Source organism: Adiantum capillus-veneris, chromosome 11 (assembly GCF_014529385.1).
Source record: "Adiantum capillus-veneris isolate H3 chromosome 11, ASM1452938v2, whole genome shotgun sequence".
NCBI classification, from domain to species: Eukaryota; Viridiplantae; Streptophyta; class Polypodiopsida; order Polypodiales; family Pteridaceae; genus Adiantum; species Adiantum capillus-veneris.
Window position 1 is genome coordinate 158,952,865 of NC_140941.1, and position 20,826 is coordinate 158,973,690.

General features: G+C 42.4%; 1 protein-coding gene and 1 pseudogene across 1 annotated transcript; both read right to left on the reverse strand.

Moving 5' to 3' along the window:
- Positions 1–3,067: 3,067 nt before the first annotated feature.
- LOC147448303 (uncharacterized) lies at positions 3,068–5,014 on the reverse strand. The gene has a single exon (XM_086524545.1). It carries the CDS (start codon positions 4,496–4,498, stop codon positions 3,626–3,628), a length of 873 nt encoding a protein of 290 aa, XP_086380671.1. The 5' UTR covers positions 4,499–5,014; the 3' UTR covers positions 3,068–3,625.
- A 3,688-nt stretch (positions 5,015–8,702) lies between these two features.
- LOC147448304 (uncharacterized) lies at positions 8,703–10,880 on the reverse strand (annotated as a pseudogene).
- Between the last annotated feature and the right edge of the window lie 9,946 nt (positions 10,881–20,826).

Below are 20,826 nucleotides of genomic sequence, written 5' to 3' on the forward strand. Positions count from 1 at the left end.
TTTACCTGTAAGAGTTCTACCTTGATGAGAGGGTATGGCAGGGATTGTTGGTGCCATTGAGCATTGATTTGATTGGGAGTGAGTTGAGTGACGTTGACAGAGTGTAAAACTCTCAACTCCCAATCCGTAGTAGTTGCCTTCCACTGCTCATCTACCTCTAAGGCGGTTTTCTCCTTCAGTGCATCTTCTTCAGCCACCATTGACAGCTGGACCACTGGCACGGTGTCTTCCTCTGTGATTTGTACTTGAAAATCTTCTCCACCACTCGGCTCTTCCGTAGACTGTGTCTCAAATTCAGCAAATGAGACCGAGGGGATTTCCACTTGGGGCGGCTTTGGAGTGCCTGCCTCTTTCTGTATATCTGACCTTCCCTCTTTAAGGAGTTGATTCATTCTTTTCAATTCTGCAATTTCCTTAAGGAGCTCCTCCTCTCTTTGGACCCTCATGAGTGCCAGGTCTCTGCGTTGTGACTGCTCCAGCTTCAACTCCAGTTCTAAATCTCTGTTTTTCTTTTCAAGTGCTTTATACACTTCATCTGTTCCCTTGATCGAGGTCACGGCTGGATTTTCTCTTAATTGCCACAAGAAAGTGGCGTGATCATTAATTTTTTGTTCAGAATACTGCAGAGATGCGTTTGCTACATCTAATTGTACTTGAATCTTCTGAGCTGACAGAGAGGTGGTAAGAAGTTCATTTGTCACTTCTGTCAGCTACTCATCTTTCACTTTGTAGGCATCAGATAACTTAGTCAGGAGGTCACCTAGCTCCTCCATTTTCTTCTGTTGTTTGTCTCGTGCTATTTGATGTTGGTCTGCCTTTGTTTTGAGTTCTTGTACCTGTCTTTGGAGATCAGTGATTGTAACCATTCTGTCGTCGAGCTCTCCTTAGCATCGATGACCATTTCTAATTCTTTGGATTTAGTACTGCGGTTGAAGGCTGCTGAGCGGAGTTTCTCCGTCATGATTTGCATCTGCCTTGCATACTCGTTTACTTGTAGAATGACTTCCTCATTGGACTTCCACTCCTCTTGTCTTGCAAGTTGAGATGTGTCGGCAGCCTCTTGTGTTGCTTCTTGCTATGTTGTTATTGCTGGTGTTTCTATAGAGATGGTTTCTTTTCCTTGGCCATCCTGAGGTTTTGAAACCTCGGCAGTTGTTGGCTGAGTGGAAATTACTGTTGTGGTCTCAATCCTTTCCGTTTCCACGGTTGCAGGTCTTGATGCCGTCTCAGTCTCAGTTCTTTCTCATGTGTAGTGGTTTGCTCTTTGTCTGTATCTTCCTTTCTTTCTGTTCCATCCGCCGACTTGTGAGCTTCCTCGGCTGTCTGCTCTGGTTCTGGTTCAGCTGCCTTTTCCTCATGTTGTTTGGCGTGGTCATCTTGCTGTGTAGCTTCCGTTTGGTGGGTGAATTCAGAATCTCTTTCCTTGTCGATCTCGGCTTCTTCATTGGTCTCTTGGCCTGGCGGTGATAATGGTGGACTAAGCATGGGTTGGTCCTGTTGTTCCGGCAGCGGTGAGGTGGGTCGGGGAGATGCCTGGTTTTGCTCTTAAGTAGCTGCTTCCTTAGCTTTCTTTGCCGCTTCTTCCGCCTCTTTCAGCTTCAAGGCCTCTACCTCTTGGTACATTCTTTCTAAATGATCCTTGGGATCCTCGGCCTCTTTCACACTAGAGATAAGAGTTGTTACACACAAGCATAGGCTAAAGTTTGAAACCCTAATAGTCACATGAACTAACCATGCATGGCCATGGGGCTCAGAGGCATGCCTTATAAATACTCAAAGGATGGGCCATATGTGTTCTATATATGTCTAAAAGGCAAGAAAACCCCCTTTTGACTCCAAATCCTTTCGGGAGATGAGCAATAAAAAATTAGTCTCAAGATCATATCTCATGTGAATGCAAGGGAAGTAATGAAAGGTAGTCTTCATATATGTCACAGACATTGTATGAACCTGACAAACAATGCATAAAGTACAGATCAATGTAAAAACCCATAGGAATGATTAGCCACTTCCATCCAACATTTAGTAGCCTCTTGACATTTCTTCAATATGTTGGGAGAGGGGAGGCAAGAATGCTAGGTTATTACAAGTGGTTGTGCAAGTGATTCTTTGCATTGGTGGTGATACACCAATGTCAAGCACTTCCGTACAACACATTTGCATTTTAAGAAAAAATTGCCTCTTTGGAGAGCGAAACCCTCCAACAAAAAATGCCCTTGCACACATGCACCACTTGTTTCTCATATTCTTTCTATTTATAGCCTATGAGACATCTAGCAATTTCCTTTATTGAAAAAGGTGAAAACCATGATTTTGAAAGGAATTTTGATAACATTGACACTAAAATTCTTGCAATGTAAAATTATGATTTGAGAAAAAAAATTTCTAGCAACATCACGATTTGATAATAATGAAAATTTTTGTGGTGCCCAAAACTCTTTGTTTAAAACTAAATTGCACGACCTTTGAGAGCTGATGAGAGTGGAAAAATTTCTTTATTATCAACTTCTAAGTTGTAAGAAGTTGATATTTTCAATGAAGCATAGATAAGAATCCTGCTAGAAATCATATGTTCTATCCCAAACTATTGGAATTCTTGTGCCAGTAGAGGGATGAACGTAGTGATACGCAAGGTGAAAAAGTAATTTTCGTGATCATTTTCCAAGAAAACTATAAGAATGCTGTGTTGTATGCTATATGTTCCATTGTAACTTATATAGGAGGAATTTTCAAATGTTTTTCATTTATATTTACATTTTTCTACTGTAATATTTTTGTACACTTTTGCCTTTGTGTGTGTGTAAGAAGAGAGAGAGACGAAATTACGTTGAAAACCTCATTAAATAAAATTTTCAAGAACCTTGACATTGATAACTTACAAAATTGTACCTCAATACACTCAGATACAATAAAAAACATGAATTTTATATGTACTGTACTCATGTTTAAATTTTTTTATAAAAAAATTCATAAACACTAAAACAAACCAGAAGAAGAAAGGGGAACCATTAAAGTCTAGACAAAAAATTTATCATTACTCAAAATATAAACATAAATAGAACTTTTATAATCTACCCCAATCAAGAAGTTAATCAGATTGGATACAAGATTGCCTATATCTATATATCAAATTGCTCCTCTTTGAGAGCTTTTCTTTGATCTTCACCAACATTACAAGTAGTTCGTACTAAGTGTAGCCCTCCATTAGAGAGAAGACCTCTTCATCCAAGGACTAGAAAGGTCAAATGCTCAACGACATGCTATGAACATAAACGTGGAATAGTGCACTATCTTTGTGTTAGACCTCAGGAAACTCATGACAAGGTCTTTGCATTTGATCTTTGCCAAATGAAAGCATGGATCGTTTGTTGTAGGTCAAGCGTTTGCGAGCGAAATAACTTAGGCATGCATAGCTTTGTAGGATCTCATAGTATTGAAGGCATGTTAAGCTTGGCATGCTCTCACAATTTTGAAGGCATGTTAAGCTTAACATGTTCTAACAATAGTGAAGGCAATATGGGACTTAGAAGCCGCACATCTCTAGCCAATCGTATCAATTGTAAAAGCACGGTAGTACTCTCCATGCACATTCAGACAAGAGTAGTGGTAGAACATCTAAGTTGGATTACACTTGTCCTAAGGCTTGAGTGACATTGTCGAGCTCGGAAATGACAGACAAGAAGGGAATGAGGTCCAATAGTTCGCGGTCATCTCGGTTATCGATGAAAGAGACAATGGGCACGGCATTTCTAGGTTGAAGGAGATAGCAATGAGGACTATTGTCCACAATGATGACCTTACGAAGGTCACGACCAAGTGTGGAAAGGTCCTTGACGAGGCCACCCATGTGAAATTTACATGAGTCTCTATAGAGTCGATGTTTGATGCAATTGTCAATGTCAATATTGTCAAGCACGGCGTCTGCATATTGTTTTAACCCTGCTGTGAAGACAATGACCTCAAAAAGAGATGCCATTGCCCTTAGAAACGCTTCAACCCCAGGCCTCTTCAGCACAAACACGGTTTGCAACCCCATCCTGCTTGTCTCCACCTCCATCTCCACCTGGATGGCAAAGTCGAACTCTGTGATGGGCTTGAAGGAGGAGTGCACCAGGGTTTCGTCCAGGTCCAAGACAAGGGTTTTCCTGCCTTCGTGCTCGGGGGAGAGGGGCGGCAGGAGGGGGCCCTTGAGGCGAGCGGAGGCGCACTTGGCAGCACTGGGGGTAATGGCGAGACTGTTGAAGAAGGCGGAGGTGGCGCCATTGGAGTTGATCAGGCTGCTGTAGCTGCCAGCGAAGCTGCGCTGGCGCTTGCGGCATGGCACCTTCATCAGCGATGGCGGCCGCAGCGACAGCCGCTCCTGCCCACCACCTGCGTAATAGAATGCACCTCCATTGCCGCCATTAATGCTGCTCGTCGCCCCTCCCCCTCCTCCTCCCGCTGCGCTTCTCTCTTGCGCCTCTGCTATCGACTTCCCCATTCCTGCAGCCTCGCTCATTACACGCCCCCCTTGCCTCTGTCCCCATCCACCACCCTGATCGAATTATTGCAATCTCTCGCTCTTCCACACACCATCACCCCCCACCTCGATCTGCACCTGCGGCTTGCTGCGCTCCTCCTCGGCCTTCACCTCCAACTTCCTTTTGTAAAGTCGTGCGGACTCGTGCCTTCTCGGTTGGTTTTGAGTCTTAAAATGCAAAGAATGCATGTTAAAAAACCTAGTCTTGGTTAGTGGGCATCGGTATAGACCATAATAGGACATTCGCAGATTGACAACAAGCATCTAGCACTGAAGTAAACAAGTACAAAGTGCATTGGAGAATTCTTTAAAAATAATTGCGTATATGATGATTGGTTACCTCTATAGATGTTTGTAAAATGTCCAATTTCACGGCTTTCTCTACAACTATTTGAGCAATGAGACTAAGGCAATGCTATGTGCCATACGTGTTCTAATAGATTTTGGAGCACAATTGGTTACTTGCTTAGTTGCTTGTGATTTCTATCGCATTGGCTTTTGCTGTCAAACACGAGTGAATGAGTAGAACCAATTGATATGCAATGGGACTTGATGAGCATTAAGAAGAAGCAAGTTGTGCCCCATATGGCCAACTATACAACAAAGAGATACTAAAGGGGGTAATTGAATCGAGCAAAAGATTGCAACTTTAATCATTATGCTTAAATCCTACTCCTTAATCTACTTTGGTAGTTGTTTGCACATTGCCATTCAGTCTAGTAATATCGGCCATTTAGTCTCTAGACCAGGGACCCATTTTACTCTAAATCAAGAATGGTCAATTTTTTCTCATTTGTCGGAGAGAGAGAGAGAGAGAGAGAGAGAGAGAGAGAGAGAGTTGCACATTGTCTTGCTTGTCAATCAAAGAACCTGGTGCAATACATATCTGAGGAGGAAAACACTGAGATAAAGGGTTGTCCTCGTGCTAATGAATGGCTATGTAGAGAAGACTGTTGGGCTCCAATATACAAAATGCATTGCCAAACAAGGACATACATAGATTGACATCAACCACCTAGGAATAAAGTAAACATGTAAAAAGTGCATTGAGTAGTGCAGTACAAAAGTTGAATTGCCCAAGTATGAGAAAAGAAGTGGTTTCTATTTTATATATATATATATATGATCGAGATTGGGCACTAGTGAGGTAAACATGTAGCTAAAATAATTTTAAGAAAGCATTGACAAACTCAAAAAATACAAAAAACATCAACAGACTATAGAAATTAAACTGCACTATCGACTTGCTAATTGTGTATGGGTGTCGTCCAATTGTCCAAGCCGGAGGACAATGTTTGTGTCAAGCTACATAAAACCAATGTGAATAGTTAAACATTTCATCTTGCAACGAAGAGTCATAGTGTGAAAATGCTAATTATACGGCGCACGGCATACAAAAGGTGCCATACAAAAGTATGGTGGAGAGTTGGCACTGTGGTCTCTCCAAAAATTATAAGAAACGAAAGTTGTGCCCTGCCCCGTAGACTTTATGTGATGGACCAAGAAAATACAAGATGCAGATAACGGACCTTGCAGTGTTGTTAAGGTGAAGTCGTCAATCGGTGAGCAGTGCACCCATGGTTGAGCCTATTGCAGATCAGGGTGGGGCCAAAGGTTGTTAATAGTTATTATTATTAAACCACCAATAAATTTTGCTCAAGTTTGTGTGATTGGTGACTTTTTGAAGAGCAATGATTTCAATCCCTCCTATTCCGGTCTTTGCATTTATCAACATCATCACGGTCACATATCCTTTCTATCTATCCCTGCATTATGTGGTTTGCTCCATAACAATCTTCTCCCTTCGGGATAGTTCTGCACAAAGGTTGTGCACTTTGCAGATGGTTGAAGATCATCATCCAAGAGGCTTGACTGACCGCTAGTGCGGGAAGTTTCCTAGGAAACTTAGTGCCTTAAAACAAGACTACTTCGTATAGCGACGCGTCATATGCACCACGAGATGGCACCAAAGTTTCAAAAGGTCCCATAGGGTTGGTCATCGACTATTGATGAATGTTTACTTGGTCACCGAGGACTACAAAAGTACGAGGCTAACACTCACCACGTATTGCCATCTTCTGGTGACCCTTCCTAGGAAGCTTGCACCACTACCACACGCATTGTTTTGCCACTTCATGCTTCTCTCTCTGTAAGACAAGATCGATGATGAGCTCTGCTAACACTTTGTAAGAACATCATCTTCGTTGATTGATGTGAGGTTGCTGGTAAGAAGGAAGTATAAGGTGCTGCACTTTTTAGTGTTGAATAAATAATAAATTATTATCATTGGCATAGCAAAGACTTTGTTTTCTTTTGAGCGTTTTTTATTATGGTTGTGTGATTGGGGTTCAATTGAACAGTCCAGATGATGCCAAGCGGCTAGCTCTGGGCTCAAGAATCCAAGGAAGGACATTAGGCTCCCCAAGTGAAACACTCCTTTCTTGAGTGCCCTTCTCCACTTGATGCTTCCTTTCTTCCTTCCCTTCACTGGGGGACTCACCACCTTTAAAGCTTAGTAGTTGCTTCTTTACCCTTCTCCACTTGATGCTTCCTTTCTTCCTTCCCTTCACTGGGGGACTCACCACCTAGTAGTTGCTTCTTGAACCTTTGTAGTTGCTTCTTTACCCCTTGTAATTGCTTATTGATCCCTTGCTTTTTGCCCTCAAACTTTCCCCTGAGGCTTGCACGCTCGAACCCTTGGAATCCTCTCATTGAGTCACTACCCTTTTCTCTACCCTTGGATGAAAAGTCCTTACTTCATGTCATTTTTCACCCCTTCCATAGGCTTGTTGGGTTGCTTTTCATAGCCGACACCTATTGCTATATTTAACGCTTTGGTGAAGCATGCCTAGCGATGTGGCAACCCTGTCACTAACTTGTATGAAATCTACTATTGGATTGTTGGAAACAATGGACAGTTGGAAAAGCTGCATCCCCTCCAAATTACATGAATCATGCAGAACAGCTTCCGACATCTTACATTAATGAAGTCTTACATTAATTTTGGAGGAGGAGACGTAGCAAACGAGTGAGATGAGTTGTCTCCCTCATCGCCCTGGTGGTTTTGCCCATTCATCCTTCTTCACGGTACCATAGCTCTGTGTTTTTTGCACGAGAGAAAGATGCGCCTTGGCTTGCTCTTGACTTCTCATTTCTTCAGGCCAAAACAAGAAGGGTGTTTATGAAGACTCTGCGAGGAAAAAGCGCATGATTTTCTTGTGCTGGATAATGCATGCAAGCAAAAATTAATTTGCGTAGGAGAATGTGGACCATCAAGGGCAACGAGCCAACGACTAAGATGATGTCAAGTGGTCTTGAGAAAGCTCAAGAGCATACTAGGCTCACCAAGTAAACATCTTTTTGGGGTGACCCTCCCCCTACTCTTGTGGGCCCTTGTAATTCTTTTCTATCATTAATTCAAAGTTGTAGTTCCTTCAAAGATTCCATCATCAAATCGTCACTCTACCCCTAGCTATCAAACCTCGCACACAGTCGCCTCCATCACTCGGATCCCTTGCAGTTCAAACACGACAGGGTCTCAGTAGCACGCCTTGTTTTGAGAGAGAGAGAGAGAGAGAGAGAGAGAGAGAGAGAGAGAGAGAGGATGCCTCCGCCTCTTCCTGATCTGGTGTCCGGTCGCACGCAAAAGGGAGATGCCATGCAGCTTAAGAGAACGAGAGCTGCCATGAAGAATCTCAACATATTCACTTTGATTTGACCTTTTCCAAGATCGTGACCACATACTAGTTCCGTCAAGGTCCAGGGTCAGGGGGCAGGCAATCTGAGCTGTTCATCTACTCCATATGACTAACAGTAATTTTATGAACAATCGTTAGATCTGCGACAAGTCAGCATGTGTAATAAAAAATATCACTTCATTTAGCTCTGCCATCCACAACACAACACATCAGCATCTGTAATTAAGCCACAGTCTGACACATCAGCACTCAGAAAAAATGATGACACATAAATTTTCTCACTAATTACTGTGCAGTCAGAACTCGGTGTGTCACTAAAACTGTCTCAATCTTATCAAAGTTCACTCAGAAGCTGACTGTCACAAGCTCAGTGAAGCTGACTGTCACAAAATAAGATTGTTGATAACTTTCACAAACCAAAAAAGTTCACTATCCCAAGCTGAGAATTTAATAATAGCGTCAGTATGTGCTGATTCCAAAACCTATTACTTACATATGTCATGAGCCAGATTAAACCCCTAGTTTAGAAGGAACATTCTCCTTTCCTGAGAACACATTGATCACACAGTTGTTGAATGTGCCAGCTGACAAAAGAGAGAATCCGCGACTTGGACAATTCTGGGCAGCCACATTCAATACACGAGTCGTCTCCTCCGGAAGGTGATTGAGTAGCTCCTCATCAAACGGAATTTCATCTCCAATCTTGTATGGCTTGAAGACTATGCCTTGAAGACTAGGATTCTTCATACCGAGTCCCCTGTCACCAGCAGCTCTACACTCCATGTTGCCAACGGACATGATATTCCCAGCCTTCGATTGCCTGCGACCACTTGCGCAATCCTTGCCGTATATATTCCCTGCACAAGTATATATGTATTACAAAATATACATCACACGAAAGTAATCTTAAACTCTTTAAGTCAAAGATAAGAACCTTCTATGTTCTCACAAAAATTACTGAATTTTTTCTCTAGAACTTGCGGGTAAACTTTAAGCTTTCCAGATTCATCATACGGATCAGACAAAATCTCATGCGCCGCAGCCATACGAACTTCATTCGACATATCATACCTCTCATACGACGTAAGATGCTTGTGACCAGTAATTAACATCCCCACCTCACGTGGCACCTGCCCAAGGCTCATTCTTGTAACACACGTATTGCGTAACGACTTGTTGCTGAAATTCCCTGCAAGTCCTGATCTTGCTCCAATACTCTTCACAAGCCCTGTCAATACCTTCACCGATACCCTATTCCGACTATACCATACCTACACACAAAAAAAGTCAAGAAAATACATCCAATTGAAAAGAATACACAAAGTTGCTACAGTCATTGACACACAAAACCTAAACTCACATGTGTTCGAGGATTATTAATGGGTTGCAAAAACATAAAACCCAGATTCTTGTCACCCTAGACAAATATCGGCATGTGACGCATTAGTTGCTCATATGTTGCCAGCACATCCTCGTCGCGCACGGTCACAGGAGGTCGAAAGTGCTCCGGCTGAAAGTGATTTAGATCAACTTTGTAGTTTTTGCTTGATCCCTCACAAAATCTGAAACACACATGCGTATTACAATAAGAAACAGACACAAAACAAATTGATCCAAATCACAGCAATAAGACCAGCAAAATACCTGACATAAGCCCCAAGCTCATCTTTCCCAGACGAAAACATCGTTCGCTCTAGTTTGTACAGCTCATAGCCACCTCTAATGCAAAAATGCAACATGCAAAAGAATGCGAACCTCATCTGACAACCCCGTCCATGCATGATGCTAAAGTCGATGTCGCCAAGGATTGCTTGCTCCAAACTAACCCCAATCACAGAAGCCTTTTTTCTATCTTTGCAAACCCCTTGCGCAACTGATCTACGCATGGCAGCCATAACTGAATTCTGAGTTCCTTTAAAAATCGGATTCCTTGCAATATCAAACGGCACCTCAATCACACCCGTTTTGGCGATCCTCAAGTCTTGTTCTTTCTTTAAAAGCCTACCAAAACATCTCAGCATTCCCATTAGCGTGTCGGAGGGAAACAACTCACCACGCTTCTTGCAAACAACTAAGAAAAACTTGCTAAGCAGATCGTTCAAAGTATGTAAATCCAGCTTCTCCAACGCTATGCTAGAATCTATCCCAGAGAATTCCCTCCATGCATCAAATTTCTTCCGTGCCCAATTATTCTTCTGCTTGGTTGAGTTCTCTCCCAGATTTAGCATCTCCTCCTCCAATGCAACATCAACATCAAGAAACCCGCCTGCATTGCAACCCATTTCCCCATGCTGTACATGATCAAGACCGCTTGTAACTTGGTGTATGGCAGATTTTTGCGAATGCACACCTGCAACTTCAACAACACCACCACCTGGATGTTCAAAATCGGCACAGGTCCTGACCCCTTTCCCATTATAATCTCGACAGCATACAGTCGTTGTGCTTCTTGGTGTAGCTAACTCCATATCAACAGGCAGGAGAGAAAACGAAGGAATGGAGCCTGCATCACCTAGTATGTCTGGCGGAGTCGACTTGTGAGTCCTCTCGACCATCTTCTTGCCTCGCTTGGATCCCATACGAGCGCAAACAGAAATTGCATACCTCTGCTTCAAGCTAGTGCACGACACACAGGTAGCGCGTAAACCAACCTCGCACCCTAAGTTCACGACTTTCACATTTGGTCCCCTTCCCCTGGACCTTGATGGCCGGGAATGGTCATTTAGTGACCATTCCCATAATGTTGACTCCCACATGGCTCCCGGCCTTCGCCGGTCGCCACGTGGTTGTCAACATTATGGGGAATGGTCACTAAATGACCATTCCCTACTCCTTCAAGGAAAAAAAAACCATCTTTCATTATAGAGGGACCATCATAGATGTTTCCCGAAGAACAAAAAAAATTTATGGATGTATCTTTTCATATTTATCATTTATTCTCACCAAAGGGTGAAATCCTATCTTTTTTAACGAAGTTATCATGAAATCAACAATTGATTAGCACACTTTTTTGGCCATGAAGTGGCAAAGGTCCCGGTGTTAGTTGGGTTTTTGTCTTGTCAAAAGGATATGACCAATACGTTGAGTCTCGTTTTTTCTCCTAACTAAAAATAGGTATTTTATTTTTGGCCAAAATTATTTTTGAGTGTCAAGATTGAAAAATTTTGTGATTGGTTTCTGAAGGTAGTGGACATAGTTTGATGGGAAAATAGTGAATGGATTCTCATGGAGCATCTCGATATGATTTATCATGATTCAGTTTACTGGTTACTCAGATTAGAAGACAGAGTGTATTTTTGGCACTTGTGAAGTAATGATGAGTCTCATACACGAGAAATGCAGTGATTGCCATCAATGCAAGGGATCCAGAGCCAAGGTAATCAAAAGAGGACGAGGAAGACCACAATAATAGGCAAGAGGTTGAAGATCATTACTTGACTTTGCAAATTTGTGCCCGTACAAAAGCTCACATTTCGTGGGGCTCATGGACGTAGAGCTTGGGGAAGCTACCAAGGGCCATAGCATGGTAATCAAAGATTGAGGGTACAACAAGCGTCCTATTGAGAAGAGTAGTGCAACAAGAAAAGCATTATTGAGCTTCTCAACTTGATTGTTAAGCCACTATGTGGGGCATAGAGCATATGCTTCTTGTAGGGGTATAAAGCCCAATGTGGTCGCCCAGGTAAGTGGGCGGGCCGCCAGGTATGTACACATATTTTTTTGTAAAAACCTAATAAGAACTCACTATGCTCTACACATTACAACAGAGCGAGTTCACCATATTGTTGTGCTCTTCTTCTCGCACTCTCTCTCGCGTCACACTTCTGTTCATACTCCTTCAACTGGTATCAGAGCTCAAATCCAGGCTCGGGGCAGCATTGCAGGAAGCTAGAGTCACCTGCTCATATTGGAGTGAGATTCGACCGACGAAGACATGCCCCCGAATCCTGTGGGAGTGCCCGGAGGGCTTGGTGTTCTCAGAATTTCATTCTAAGGTCATCTCGGCCACCGTTCGGCTTCGACAAAGTTCTATGCAGTCCATTTTCGTCTACGTGGTCTCGACGGGTGCAGATCCGACTCTACAAATTTGGGGTTTACGGCCTACGACTGCAGGTGCTGAGGATATCGGCACTCCCAGAGTGCTGATTTGTGGCTGTCTACACATCAAAGGACGGCTCACAGTTCTTGGAGGCGTGTCACATACGACACGGGCGCATCTACACACAGACTGTAGGCAACATCCACTAGTTCATCAGGTAGCTTGTGTTTGCTGCTTGATATTCCAGATTTCATCCTGACATTGTAGGTACTTCCACATGGGATATATTGTCAGAGATGATGTATGTCTGTTGAGGGTTTGCTGGCTGTGAGTCACGCAGCAAACAACCGCCGCAGCGATTACAGCATACAGTGGAAAATTTGTGGATGTATGACTTTGTGGGAAGTCTATGTATTGTCAGATTTACTGCAGCCTTTGTTGAGGGTCGAGTGAGGTTTTATTGAGCTTGGGGATTTTCGAATGTTCAGATCCTTTCAGTGATAGAGGTCCTGGAGCGATCCCTCGAGCACCCTTAGATAGGCAGCTAGGATGTATTGACTGTGAGTTAGACAGTTGGGATTGCATCTTTGCTTTACTGCCATTGAGGCATTGTCGCAATCTATGCTTACAGGACAGTGAGAGACAGTACAGGTGCACGACAGGTTTACCCACATCTTACAGTGTTAGAGAGACAGTGGTTTTTTGAGCTGTATTTTGGTCTGTTTTTTAGTACACCAGAGCCATTTTACAAAGGAGACTCTGCCGAAATTTCTGCAGAATCTGAAGCTTTTTTGGTTCATTTGACAGGTTGATATTGGTTCAGAGGTCAGTTTACAGGGGAAACTCTGCCGAATTTTTCCCAGGAAAGTAAACTACTGGGAAGCGTAGCTATGGCTGGATCACAGGACACTGCTCTTTACAATATCAAGAAGCTGGATGGAACCAATTTCCCATTGTGGAAGAAGCAGATTTGGCACGTGTTGGTACAAAAGAAGCAGATAAAACATATAAAGCTCAAGGGGATAAAACCAAAAGATATGGACGAAGATAAATGGAGCGAAATGGATGAATTGGCACTTTCTACCATTATGCTGACTTTGGCAGAAAGCGTTTACTTCAATGTAGCAGACGAGATGTCGGCTTATGAAGCATGGACAAAGCTGAGTGATTTTTATGAGAAGCAGAGTGTAGCTTCACAGGTATACTGGCTTAAGAAGCTTGTTGACTTGAAGATGAGAGAAGGGACACCTATGTCCAATTATCTGAATGAATTCAACACCATCTACAGTCAGTTGTCAGCTCAAGGTGTCAAGTTTGATGAACCTGTTAGAGCTATGTTCCTATTGATCACATTGCCGGAAAGTTGGGACACTTTTCGCACAGCTTTGAGTAATTCTGCACCTCCAGATGGTTTGTTGACCATAGCAGGTGTAGAAGGCAGTCTGCTTACTGAAGAAACCAACAGAAAGACAATGTACAAAGGAAAAGGAACAGCCTTAGTTGTCAGGGGAAGGACCAAAGAAAAGTACAAAGGTGGAAAGAGGAATCAGTCTTGTAGCAAGTCCCGCAGTGCTAAAGGCAAGAGTGGCATAGAATGCTACCATTGTGGCAAGAAGGGTCACATGAAAAGAGACTGCAAAGAATGGAAAGCAGAAAAAGGCAAAGAGAAAGCTGAAGACCATGGTGAGAAGAACAAGTCCTCAGTGAAGATTCAAGAAATACATGTGACAAACACTGTTGCAGAGGATGACAGTCTAGTGTCAGGAGACATTTACTTCTTGAAGAATACAATGGACTCAGCTCTTCTTACAGCATGTGATGGACATGCACTGAGTGACTGGATTATAGACTCAGGGGCATCACTTCATGTGTCTCCAAACAAGGAGTGGTTTACCTCTTATGTGACCACTAAAGATCATGTTCGGCTAGGCAATGGGCAGACATGTGAGATCTTAGGTGTTGGAGATGTTCAATTGAAGTTTCATAATGGCTCTTCTTTCACGTTGAAAAATGTGAGACATGTTCCCGCAATTACAAAGAGCTTGATCAGCACAGGTTTACTTGATGATGCTGGCTACGTCACCACTTTTGGACAAAACATGTGGAAGATATCCAAGGGTTCTATGACAGTAGCACATGGAGTAAAGTCTAGAGGACTTTACATGATTTATGTATCAAATGTCTCTAAAAATGTAATCAATGTAACCGAGCAGCCGAACGTTTCTTTGTGGCATAGCCGGTTAGGACATATGTCCAAGAAGGGAATGGAAATCTTGTCTCGTTCTGGTTATTTGCCTGGCTTTTCATTTAATGATTTTGAATTCTGTGAACATTGTCTGTATGGTAAGCAAACACAGCAGCCACATAAGCATAGAAGCAGTAGAAGTGATACACAGTTGGCACTTGTTCATAGTGATTTGTGTGGACCTATGCCTAACCTATCTCTAGGGGGATCTTCTTACTTTATGACATTTATAGATGATTACTCGAGGAAAGTATGGGTTTACTTTCTCAAGCACAAGGATGAAGCGTTTAGTGTTTTCAAAACGTTTGTGACACTTGTGGAGAATCAGAGTGGCAAGAAGCTTAAATGCTTACGCACTAACAATGGTGGAGAGTATGTTTCAAAGGCCTTTCAGGACTTTTGTGAGTCAAAAGGTATAAAACATGAACTTACTGCTCCTTACAATCCTCCTCAAAATGGTGTTTCCAAGAGGATGAATAGGACCATACAAGAGAAGGTCAGAAGTATGTTGTCTAATGCACAACTGCCAAATGGGTTTTCGGCTGAAGCTGTATCAACAGCTGTTCATCTTATAAATAGATCTCTAGCAAGGTTTTGCAGAAGGATTCAGTGGCAGAGATGGTATGGTCAGGCAAGGTGCTCTCATACAAGCATCTTAGAGTCTTTGGCTGTGAGGCATATACTCACATTCCAAAGGAATTTAGGAACAAACTTGAGCCAAAGAGTAGAAAGTGCATCTTTCTAGGCTATGGTAATTTTGGTGAGATGGGGTACAGACTTTGGGATCCCGAATCTAGAAAGGTTATCCCCGCAGCAATGATGTTCACTTTAATGAAGCCAAATATCATTCTAAACCAGAGAGGGTTGAGGAGATTAGAAGAGTTGTCTTCCAAGAAGATGGACCTGCACGTGCAAGACAAAATGTTAGGGCTCAAGAGGAGCAAGGATAGGATAGAGTGGAACCACAGGTTTTGGCTAAGCGTGAGCCACCTATTTTGCATAAATCTGGATGTATCACGCAACCTCCTAATCGGTTTTTTCCATCTATGAACTATGTCATGTTGACTGATTGCAATGAGCCTTCATGTTACAAGGAAACGATGCAAATGAAGGACTCCGAGAATTGGCAATTGGCCATGCAGTCAGAGATGACAGTTCTACATAAAAATCAGACATGGAAGCTAGTTAAATTACCACAGGGCAAAAAGGCTCTACCTTGTAAATGGGTTTACAGGTATAAGATTACCGCTCATGATAGTCAACCAAAGTACAAAGCAAGGCTTGTTGCCAAGGGCTTTAAGCAAGAACAAGGCATTGACTTTGATGAAGTCTTCTCTCCGGTGGTCAAGATGACTACATTGAGATGCTTTCTTGCATTGGTTGCCATATTAGATTTGGTGTTGCACCAAATGGATGTCAAGACAGCGTTCTTACATGGTGATTTAGATGTGGAAATTTACATGCAGCAGCCAGAAGGGTTTGTTGAGAAAGGCAAGGAAGATTTGGTATGCCAGTTGTTAAAGAGTCTTTATGTCTTAAAACAATCACCGAGGGCATGGTACCATAAGTTCCACAAGTTTATGCTTTCTCAAGGCTACAAACGTAGTGAGTTCGATCACTGTCTATATACAAAGAAGGCTAAGGATGGCAGTTGGTTGATCCTTATTTTGTATGTGGATGACATGTTGATTGCTAGCAAGCACTTGGAAGAAATTTCAGCTTTGAAGTCAAAGATGGCAAAATCGTTTGAGATGAAAGGCATGGGTGAGGCAAGTCATATACTTGGTATGCGCATTGAGAGAGACAAATCAAAGAAGTTGATTTGGTTATCTCAAACAGAGTATATTGACAAGGTTTTGCAACGTTTCCATATGGAGAAGGGAAAGGCATTGAGTGTTCCATTGCCACCATATGTGAAACTTAGCAAACATTGTCCTGTGTCTGAGGAAGAACATGCTGAAATGGATAAGATTCCATATGCATCTGCAGTGGGTAGTTTGATGTATGCAATGATTTCTACTCGCCCAGACATTGCATTTGCAGTGGGAGTAGTAAGTCGATACATGTCAAACCCAGGCAAGAAACATTGGGAGGCAATGAAAGGAATATTGAGATACCTGAAAGCTACAAAGAGTATGCGTATATGCTATGGGAGTCAGGAGCTAAGTGTAAAGGGTTTTACAGACTCAGATTATGCAGGTGACTTAGACAACCGAAGGTCTACGTCAGGGTATGTCTTTACATTGGCTGATGGAGTAGTATCATGGCGTTCTAGATTACAAGATTGTGTTACTCAGTCTACGACAGAGGCTGAATATGTTGCAGCATCAAAGGCATGCAAAGAATCAATTTGGCTTAATTGACTAGTAACAGATTTGGGAATCAAAGAAGAGATGCATGTATTATATTGTGATAGCGAGAGTGCTATACAATTGGCTCGCAATCTAGTTTATCACTCAAAGACAAAGCATGTGGATGTGAAGTATCATTTCATCAAGGAAATGCTCGAGGATAAGCAAATGCAGCTTGTCAAAGTTCACACCATAGAAAATCCTGCTGATCTACTTACAAAAGGACTTCCCTCAGAGAGCTTTGCACATTTTCGCAAGCAGTTAGGTGTAGGGTAGTACATCACTTCTCTACATCTCTTGTATAGTAGCTTGTATAGTAGCTTCTCTCAAACTTAAAGTACCACATTGGACTTTAAGTGGGAGGTTGTTGGGGTATAAAGCCCAATGTGGTCGCCCAGGTAAGTGGGCGGACCGCCAGGTATGTACACATATTCTTTTGTAAAAACCTAATAAGAACTCACTATGCTCTACACATTACAACAAAGCGAGTTCACCATATCGTCGTGCTCTTCTTTCGCACTCTCTCTCGCGTCGCACTTCCGCTCGTACTCCTTCACTTCTCTCCTACTAGAAGCAGCATGCCTGCACCTCAATGGCACTGCCCAAATAACAAGACATGTAGTGAGATAGATACATAGCCGTCCTAGTTAGCAAAGAGATGAGAAGAGGAGATGACGTTGAAGATGGCATATTAAGTGAGGGTGATGTAGAGAAAATCTACATAGATCAGGGGTTAGCACCTTCATTAAGGACCCCACACACATGAAGATGGCATATTAAGTGAGGGTGATGTAGAGAAAATCGACATAGATCAGGGGTTAGCACCTTCATTAAGGACCCCACACACATTGCATACTCAATCCTGGTCTTAAGCTCATAAATAATACCACAACCTTGCTCAAAAGGCTTATTGAAAGAGTGTTGGAAATTTGGGGTATATGAGACATAGAAATTGACATGCTACCATGGCCACTTATGCTCACAATTTTGGCCCTGAGGCTCTAACTCAAAATGAGCCAACTCGCATGGTGCATGAAAGTCCCTTTAGCCTCTACACCTTGCATGGACCTACCGTAAATGTCAAAGAGCATCTGTCATCAAGCCTAGTAAGGGTTGTGGTGTGCGATTGCCACAGACTTCAGGGCCCCATTCTCAATTTGTCTAGCTTTGCTTATCCTAAGACCTCTGAAGTAGATGATGTCTTCAAGATGGATGAGCATAGCATTGTGCTAGGAGTGGCCAAATTGGGTTACTTGTGTGTTGGGTGTTCAAATTCAGCTTGGGTGTGTGCCATGCACCTACGTCATGAGGATCCTTTACAAATGGATCCCATTGAGGATGCTATATCTGCTAAGATATGTTGAAATTGTGAGTGCTACCTGGGGAAATTCTTCATAATGACAAACTATGTCACTCCTTTTGCAATGGAACCTTTCCGTGCTCACATATAAAATATGTCTTCCATTGTACACCACAATTTCTTCTTTCACAACTTATAAAACCGTGCTTTTGCCAAGATCATCTATACTACTGTGAAATTATTTGGTTATTTTTTATCTTCAAGTCACAAGATTTCCATCTCTATACCTTGGTGGGAAGGCACCAGCTACCCTATATTTATGTTGAGATGGCACACAGTCCTTCCATTTTTATGTAACACAAAACCATTCGTTCTTACCTGTTTTCCTTTGATTTCAAGTAAGCATGTACTTTGTGCCACCACCCACATACTTGGTGTGGGGTGTAGAGGAGCAATAACCATATCATGTAGTCTTCAAGTGTTGCATGGTACTTGTGTAGCAAAACCAACCAAATCCCTCAAACATGTCTCCCATGTTTACACTTGATAGAGGATATTATTTTGAGGATAGGGGATATTTTTGAATCCCCTGCCCCTCAATCATGAATGTCTCAATTCATAAAGGTGGGCGAACGGCTAAATGCATTGCTTCGGCTTGTACACCTCTAATCTTAGAGCCTTTTGCACAACATTATTGCCGTTTTGCAACTTTCTAGCCCCTATAGCTTTGCCACAACAATGCCGACCTCTACATCTATCATGTGGTGCGTATGTGTGAAATCACTACGTGCATTCAACCTGCTTGAATTGCCTCCTTGCTGAGATGAGCCTCAGTCAATGCCCCTATTGCAAGAAATAGGAAGAAACAAAGCTTGCTATCATTAACTTGCCATGTGACACTAATTGACAAAGCTTTACCCAATGATCTACAATTGCTCCTAACTTCGCATTGTTTGGGAAAACCTTTATCCTAAACATATAGAAATACTTTCAGCCAAGCTTTAGCATCAATTTTGCAAATTATAATGCATTTTAGCCATACTTGCATCAAAAGCCAAGAGGAATTTTTCCTTTTCTCTCCTCTCAACTGATGACTATCTTGAATTTTTAAGGGGCTCAAGGCTAAGTTGAGGACACTTTCCCCAAACCAAGGCCTAAGAGTTCAATACTATGCTAAGGCACTTTTTACGCCAAAACCTTAGTTATTTAGAACACTAAAGAGTGGGAAAAAAATAGCGAAGGGCCAAAGAGGTGAAGGCAGGAGATGGGAGGTCAGTGATGGGCTATTTTGCCCCCAATCGTACCTAGTTAGATCTGCGGTGCCTCCCTCACAGAAGCTCATGATGTTGAGGTAAGTCACAATGTGGGAATTATTGTGAGAATTTGTCCAAAACTTCTTGTGGTGATGTGTAGAACCTCTTGGTTAGAGTGTAGAGCTAGTTGCCGACAATGGCTATTTGCACAATGATGAGGCTCTCTTGCTCGTAGCCCTGTAGCCCCTGCTCGCCAACAATGGGCTTTTTAGAGAGAGATGAGACCATGTAGAACTCCGTTACTCGTAGCCTTGCCTGCGCACTGGCGATGGGTTGTTAGGGCAGCGTTTAGAAACTTCTTAAGGAAAACTAACATATCATTAATAATAATGAGATGTCTGCAATATCAATGGCATGGCAACCCCTGGGGGATATTTTCAAGCAAGCAATTTTTGGTGAGCGCTTTTTAAGAATCGGGTGAGCAGATTTCTAAAAAGATTCTCTCTTCCTTGCGCTCTCTGTGTTTCTGTGTTGCAGCCCCATGAACCCCCTAAACGAGATGTAAATAACCACTATATTGCATCTCTATTGCAATATTATTAACCAAAGGTAGGCTAATGGCGTGAAAAACCTTGCATCTCTATTGCAATATTATTAACCAAAGGTAGGCTAATGGCATGAAAAACCTTGCATAAGCTAAATAGAGCTGCAATAACTCTGACGACATAAGGATTCATAGAAGATGCCAAAGTGAGAACCGTTCACGCTTGACATGTGTGTGTGTGTGTGTGTGTGTGTGTGTGTGTGAGTGAGAGAGAGAGAGAGAGAGAGAGAGAGAGAGAGAGAGTGTAAAAATGTATTTTCATAAGCTCATGTGCTTTGTCAAAGACATACAATCTTATTTGTGAAAGAAAACTCAAGTACAACCTATTGTTGCTGCCGTATAATAGGCATGCCATGCTCAAGATGACCCTAAAAGTATTAACCAGCTTATGTTGACCCTAACTTAGTGTTGAGCAGCATAGAGACTTTTACTCAAGAAGACTAGAATTAGAGATTACTATATTTTTTCTAGGTCTATTTGAGCCATCAACCTCATGTGACCCACCCAAAACTTGTCCAAACACCACATGTCGATCGTCCAACCATCTTGTCTTCACAATATAGATAAAATCTGACTTCCATTGGTCTTTGGGCTAGTATGCTAAATATTGTAGCCTCTAGGCCCTGTATTGTAATTCTCTTCTTTGAATGTTGGGCTAACACATTGCATCCATTCCCTCCAACACCATGTCAAAATCCCCTCCTTGAATGATTGAATCATAAAGTCCTTGATAACTCGCAAGAAGATAGATCAGCCAAGGCTTTGACGGGTCTTTTCCACAATTGTTACAATGTTTTAAAAAACATTAGAGGGTCAG

Coding starts and splice junctions, on each gene's coding strand:
- LOC147448303 (XM_086524545.1), bottom strand. CDS start 4,498: ATGAGCGAGGCTGCAGGAATGGGGAAGTCGATAGCAGAGGCGCAAGAG.